General features: G+C 36.8%; 1 protein-coding gene across 1 annotated transcript; it reads left to right on the top strand.

The window, feature by feature from the left end:
• Positions 1–545: 545 nt before the first annotated feature.
• Positions 546–5623, top strand: LOC130249803 (carboxymethylenebutenolidase homolog). Its single transcript, XM_056484879.1, has 5 exons — positions 546–751; positions 1378–1485; positions 3305–3447; positions 3813–3904; positions 5392–5623. The coding sequence occupies exons 1-5, from the start codon at positions 546–548 to the stop codon at positions 5569–5571; spliced, it is 729 nt and encodes a 242-aa protein (XP_056340854.1). The 3' UTR covers positions 5572–5623.
• The last annotated feature ends 559 nt before the right edge of the window (positions 5624–6182 follow it).

Below are 6182 nucleotides of genomic sequence, written 5' to 3'. Positions count from 1 at the left end.
AAATGTGCCCAGTGCTTCTGCTCTCAGAAGAGCTGTGATGCTGCTGCAGAAAGCACAGATGACCACCAGGCACCAGCACCAAGAGAAGCACTGTACACTACACTTCAGTGCAGCAGCTGAGTGCAAAGAGTCCTTGCAAAGAGTTCAGAGAAAGCAGCCCAGGATTCTCCAGGAAGACACACATGATGGCCATGCCTCAGGAGAGAGTGACATCAGTGCTTCACACCACTGCTGACAGAGCCACATGGCCGCAAAACAAATGTGGCATGAGTTGTCTGTAATTTGAAAACTTTGAATTTGGTATTTCTCTTTATTCTCAGCTTAATAGCATAATAGGAGGAGAGGCATTCTGCACTGGAACATTGCTTTTGCTTTTTGCTACTTTCCCTTTTCATGCAAGGATGTCACTGTTATTCACAGAAGTGATTGAACTACTCTCATATTTGCCTTTTTGCTCTAAATAATTTCTGTTAACAAATTACTACAAATTCTTTTTTCATTCTTTCTATCTTATTTTTTTTTTTTTTTTTTTTTTAGGTTTTCAAATGGCCGATCCTTTCCTATATGATACTGGAGAAAGGTCTCACTATGGGTGCCTTGGACATGAAGTACAAATTGAGTACCTTAAGGCATATGTTTGTAGACCATCTTTTTCCACGGACAAAGCTGTGATTGTGGTTCATGATGTATTTGGCTGGAGGTTCCCAGATATTAGATACATAGTCGATTTGATAGCAAGTCATGGATATATGTAAGCAACTTTCTTTCCTATCTTCCCCTATAAATGCACTGATAGATCACCAGGCCCAAAGCTAGGCATGGCATATGATGTTTCCAATACACATAAGACAACCATACCATTTCAGTCTGAGCAAATAAAAAAGAAAATAGGCAAAATATTTCCGTGGAGCCACCAAAGCTACTGAAACTGACCTAGGAAAAATGTCTATGTGAGCACAAAGGCACAAGTAGTCTTGAAGTGCCTGTGTTTGTGCTTATGAAACAGCAGTGGTGATCCAAAGAGAAACAATGGTATCTATTTTAAGTTGTTTTAAGCTTTTCAGAATCAAACCTTTTGAATATTTGCTTTAGCTAGTAACAGCAAAGAGGTATATATGTGTTTACATAGAATCAGGAGGTTTGTTTAATCTCTTTATTTTTGTATTAAGTGTGTCTAAGGAAACAATGAGCATTTATTTGTGTCTTTTTTGCTTTGTTTTGTTTTTCAATACAAAGACATACTTTCTAGCTAGCTGATTACAAGAATGAGTAAAACATGATTCAGACAGTGATCATGTAAATGTGTACTCTGGACTAGAAGATATTTAGACATCCACAGATTCAATGAAAATTCACTGAATTCCATATCTCACACAGAACCATCTGCCCAGACTTCTTCAAGGGGACAGAACCCTGGAAATCTACTGATCACTGGCCTGACTTTCCTGACTGGATGAAAAATCATGATCCTATGAAAGTAGACAAGTAAGATTCATATTCGTACTTGAACTTTAAAAAGCATCCAGCAAACAAGGAGAATTTATATGAAATGTTAGAAGTGGCACCTCACAGCAGGGCAAGCTGGCTGCACAACCACAGTTTCTTATTCTGGGTGATTTTTCTGTGGTCCTGGGCATCACAAAAACCCCTGTCTTGGGATTTGAAAAGGATCATCTGCTCTGCCCATCATTCTGCTTATTGTCCCCATTTGGTTTTCCTGAGCCCTTTTCTGACTGTTATACTGGCCACACAGGCTCACAGTGTTTCACAGGCTGCAAAACACCCAGCACTCTCACCCACAAGTGCTGATTCTGTGCCCAGTTCCTCAAGATAGAGAGGAAAATTCTTCTACAGCTGCAGATGTTATCTGCCAGTTGTCACATGCCCATCTTGCTTTCTGCCTTCCAGATTATGGGATTCTCCTGAGCAGCACTACATAAAAATTTACTAGACTAACCAAAACCCAAGATACGTCTGATCAACTGTACTATTTTTTTTTAGTGTAAAATAGAGGGATCATTTTCTGTATAACCTAACAGTGCCTGTAATGAGTCTTCCCTGAATTATGGGAGGCATTGCTCTTTCTTCAGCATCAGCTCAAAACCTCAGATGATAGTGAGGCAATGACACCCTATTACTCAGCTACCATCCTGCAAGCCACAAGTATTCTGACCCTGGCCAGACGCAGCAGCCACAGTCTATCTTCAGTGTTTCTCAGCAAAGTTTTGGCCATATAATTCCAGAAGATGTAAACAAAAATTTTTAAAAGAGAAATGACACAACAATAAAAAATCCTGCTCCAAAGAGGAGCAGATATGTGGGCAATGTCTTAAAATATTAGGATCTCAGGACATGCCTTTGCTGTCTTCTGAGGGATCACTTGTAGGTGAACATTCAGTTCAGATCCACTGCTCTTTCAGAGACCATGGAACCCATGACTCTCAAACAAACCAGATCTGAAAGAGCATAGCCATAGGCCTAGGACACCATGTCCTCTTCATGTCAGTCTCATACTGGGTCATTTTTGGTCAGCCTAATGACTGTACAACCCTACCTAATGCTTGAAAATATAGGAAATAGTTTATGAATTCTGCATTTAAAATCAATGTAAAACTCTGTAAGTAATGAAGAAGAAAAAATTATTGAAAACTTAGAAGTCAACAATTTTTAAAAAATTACTTGCTCTCACCTACAATAAAAATATTTTTCATGGTTTTTTTTTTTTTTTTTTCATTGCCACCTCATGCAAAACTTATTTTTTTAAACATTGTAGTTACTGACAATGTAATATGAGTAATTGCTACTTTAGCATACCATTCTTGCATGTGGGCTTAGTAAGGTATTTTTATAGTAACTCATGGTACAGGAATGACAGAAAATCTTTATCCAAATAGGTAAACTCTGTAGAGATATACAGTGAAGCTTATCTATTCCTACAGTCCATAATACAAGATGTTGTTCTACTTGCAGATATGTCTTGTCTTTAGTTGTCCTGTCCTAGACAAAGTGATTCAAATAAAAATTTACTAATTTTGAAAACAAAGGAGCAGGTGACAATTCAGGTAAGTATTTAAGTGCCTACACCTGTACTTCCTTAAACTAGGACCAGAGATCTTAACTCTCATTTAATAATAGAAGCCACTGCTCTAGCCTGAAATGTGCTTTTTAAAGTAATCTTTGTTTTAAATGATTGAAGATGCAGACACAGCAAAAATACCATGTATGTCTTTTGATTTACTTCTTAAATTGTCAACTAATGGTTCTGCAATAGATTCCTTAGTTTACTTTTCTTTATATGTCTTAGGGAAGCTGATGTTGTCTTGAAGTATCTAAAGGAACAATGCGGTGCACAGAAGATTGGTATCGTTGGGTTTTCCTGGGGTGGAATGGCAGTACATCACTTGATGCTGAAAAATCCTCAATTAACCGCTGGGGTGTCCCTCTATGGTAGTGTAGAACACCTGAAAACTTACTTGGGTTCACATGGCTATGCAGAGTTTGTAATTCTACTTATTGCTTTGTAACAATTTTTATAAATACTCAAAGGTGAGTTGCAGATTTTAATTATGGTTATTTCAGGAACAGGCTGCATTGATATAAAAATATCAAGGATGCTGTAAACAACAAAAAATTCATTCCTTTTTTTAGGAAATATGCTTTCCAAATGCTTATTCTCCATCCAAATAGCCACTGTCCTGATCTAAGCAACGTACCTAATGAGTAAACTTAAATAGAAATGTTCTCTTTTAATTTGCCATTTATCTCACAAGAATGCTAACCTCACTAACTGACTGTTTCTCAAAACATTATAGGAATAATTAGAGACTCTGATGAAAGATACAGTTTACTAAATCCAACATTTTTCATTTTTGGTGAGAAAGACCACACTATTTCTTTGGATCAGGTAAGTTGTTGTTCTGGAAATACTTCTTTTCCCATTGTTCATTTATCCTATGCAGCAATCCTTGTTAGAAACCAGTTTCACATACAAAAAATTAGACAGGCTGAATGGCTCTGTTTATATGTCAACTTCCCCACTATCTCGTTTAGGTTATTCCAAGCTTCTTTTTTGAGGTAAGACATACAGTAAAGCAGAGTCATCAGTCTCTGAGTGGCTAGATAAGCAGTGTGAAATTGGGCAGGGATATCCAACTTGCTATAAATCAAGCATCCCAAAAACTTGTATACTACTATGGGTGAGAAATCAGGTTGCTAAACCACAGAATTTGGACACTGAATGGAGAAAAAATAGCAACTGAACTTTCTGATGATGAGGACCGATAACTATCTGCTTTTGCTACCAAAAGACAAAATCAACTGCTTCAAAAGAGTGGGCATGAATTTTAGCTGAGACTACAACAGCCTGCAGACTCAAATGTTTTGACTCCTGGCTGCCATCTAGGTTCTGATATAGCCCCTATGTAAGCATATGTGAGAGGCTGGATAAATATATGGGTAGGAAACTGGTGCCCTCTTCTGTGCATAGATTCTTTTCCTTCAAGGATGACATACCACCTTCAGCACAGCTTGTTTTTTAGGGTAGGGGCTGGCTGGAGAACTGGCAGTGTGCTCTGGGAATGCAGAAGTCATTCAGTGTTTACTTCTAACTGCATTAGTCAGCATGTTAATCTATACCTTATTCGTGTCTCCTCTGCAGAGGAAAACAAATCCTTCACTCCCTGTCCTCATTTTATGGCAAGTGTGTCTTTTTCCCAGGGGCAAAATTTTGGCAAATGCATTTTTTCTGTCATGTATTGACCACATTGGAACCACACCTTTTCCTCCTGAAGCTTTCTTTCTGTGCAGATTGTATTAGTAATAATTTCTGAATTAAAAACAAACAAACCCAAACCCTCAAATACATAGTTTTCTACTGAAAAAAAGGGCTCCATACAAAAAAAATCCCAATACAAAACAACAAAAAACCCATGACATTAATTACAATACTCTCTCATTTGCACAATGGGTAGAAGTAAGCTTATTGGGCAAAAAAAAGTGTTCATTCTTCTGCTTTTTGACTTTTAATGGAAATAAGCACAAACTGTGCCAGCAAATGTATATGGGTACATAAACACATTATTAGTACTTTGTATGCATACTAACCAACAAAACACTGTGCAAGAGCAATTTCTTTTTGTTGTTCAATAAACAAAAAAAAAAAAAAAAAAGCCCATATTTCCTTAAACTCTGTTACTAAGCCTATCAAAATGTTTTGCACTGATGGTCACTAAGGGTTATGGAACATATTCTCTCAAGATCAGAGATCATCTATACTTTAAAAAAAAAGCTTCAGTCTTACACTCGAAGATGCATTTTCTCTACGAGGAACAGCAAATTTGGTAAACTTTAAAAAAATCGTATTTAATGGAAAAAATGCTTTTCTTCCAACAGATCTTCTTATTGGAGGACAAGCTGAAACAGTATTGTAAAGTTCCATATAAAATTAAAGTTTATCCTGGGCAAGTTCATGGGTTTGCACAACTGAAGCCAGAAGATATGAAACCTGAGGATAAACCTTATATTGAAGAAGCTAGAAGGGATATGATTGATTGGATCAAAATGTTTGTTTGACAATAGCAGAAAGAAATGCTAGGCTTCAAGATGAGTGGTTGATTTAATTTGAGAGAAGAAAACAGTCAAGGGAAAAATATCTCATTTTGAAAGTTGTCATAAACTAAAATAGGAACATTTTAATTTATAACTTTAAATTATTTTGGACAATATTTACAGAAGATTGTGAAATAAAAGTCAGACTAAGGGATGATTAGGCATTAAAAAGTTTTTTGAAGTTTTCTTGTTTTTTATTTGCTTAATTATTTTACATTATGACCTTGATACTCATGAAAATGTTTATCCATTTTTCTTTGCTAGTAAGCATGACTTCATCATGACTTTACCCAAGTAATTTCAGGCTTCATTTTGGTATGATGATTGGTGGTCATAGGTGTTCACAAGGAAGTGCCCTGGGTTTGCATATAGACATTTTCTTTTATTATCTACAAAACATTTTGCTCAGCTGTAGTGGTCAGAGTTTCCCATGCATGAATCAAACTCTTGGCTATACTGAGGAGTTAGGAAGAAATGATGTTAAGTGGCACCCTCCAGGTATTCCCTTGGCAATTAAGAAGGGCATTTCTAGTATTCCTTCATCAACATCAAGGAAAAATATAACCAGTCCCTCC

This window comes from Oenanthe melanoleuca, chromosome 2 (assembly GCF_029582105.1).
Source record: "Oenanthe melanoleuca isolate GR-GAL-2019-014 chromosome 2, OMel1.0, whole genome shotgun sequence".
In the NCBI taxonomy this organism is placed as follows: domain Eukaryota; kingdom Metazoa; phylum Chordata; class Aves; order Passeriformes; family Muscicapidae; genus Oenanthe; species Oenanthe melanoleuca.
Note: the sequence above shows the minus strand (reverse complement) of the source record. Positions and strands in the feature narration are given on the sequence as shown.

Coding starts and splice junctions, on each gene's coding strand:
- LOC130249803 (XM_056484879.1), top strand. CDS start 546: ATGGCCGATCCTTTCCTATATGATACTGGAGAAAGGTCTCACTATGGG. Junction 1,486..3,304: donor GATCCTATGAAAGTAGACAA/GTAAGATTCATA, acceptor TATATGTCTTAG/GGAAGCTGATGTTGTCTTGA. Junction 3,905..5,391: donor ACACTATTTCTTTGGATCAG/GTAAGTTGTTGT, acceptor TTCTTCCAACAG/ATCTTCTTATTGGAGGACAA.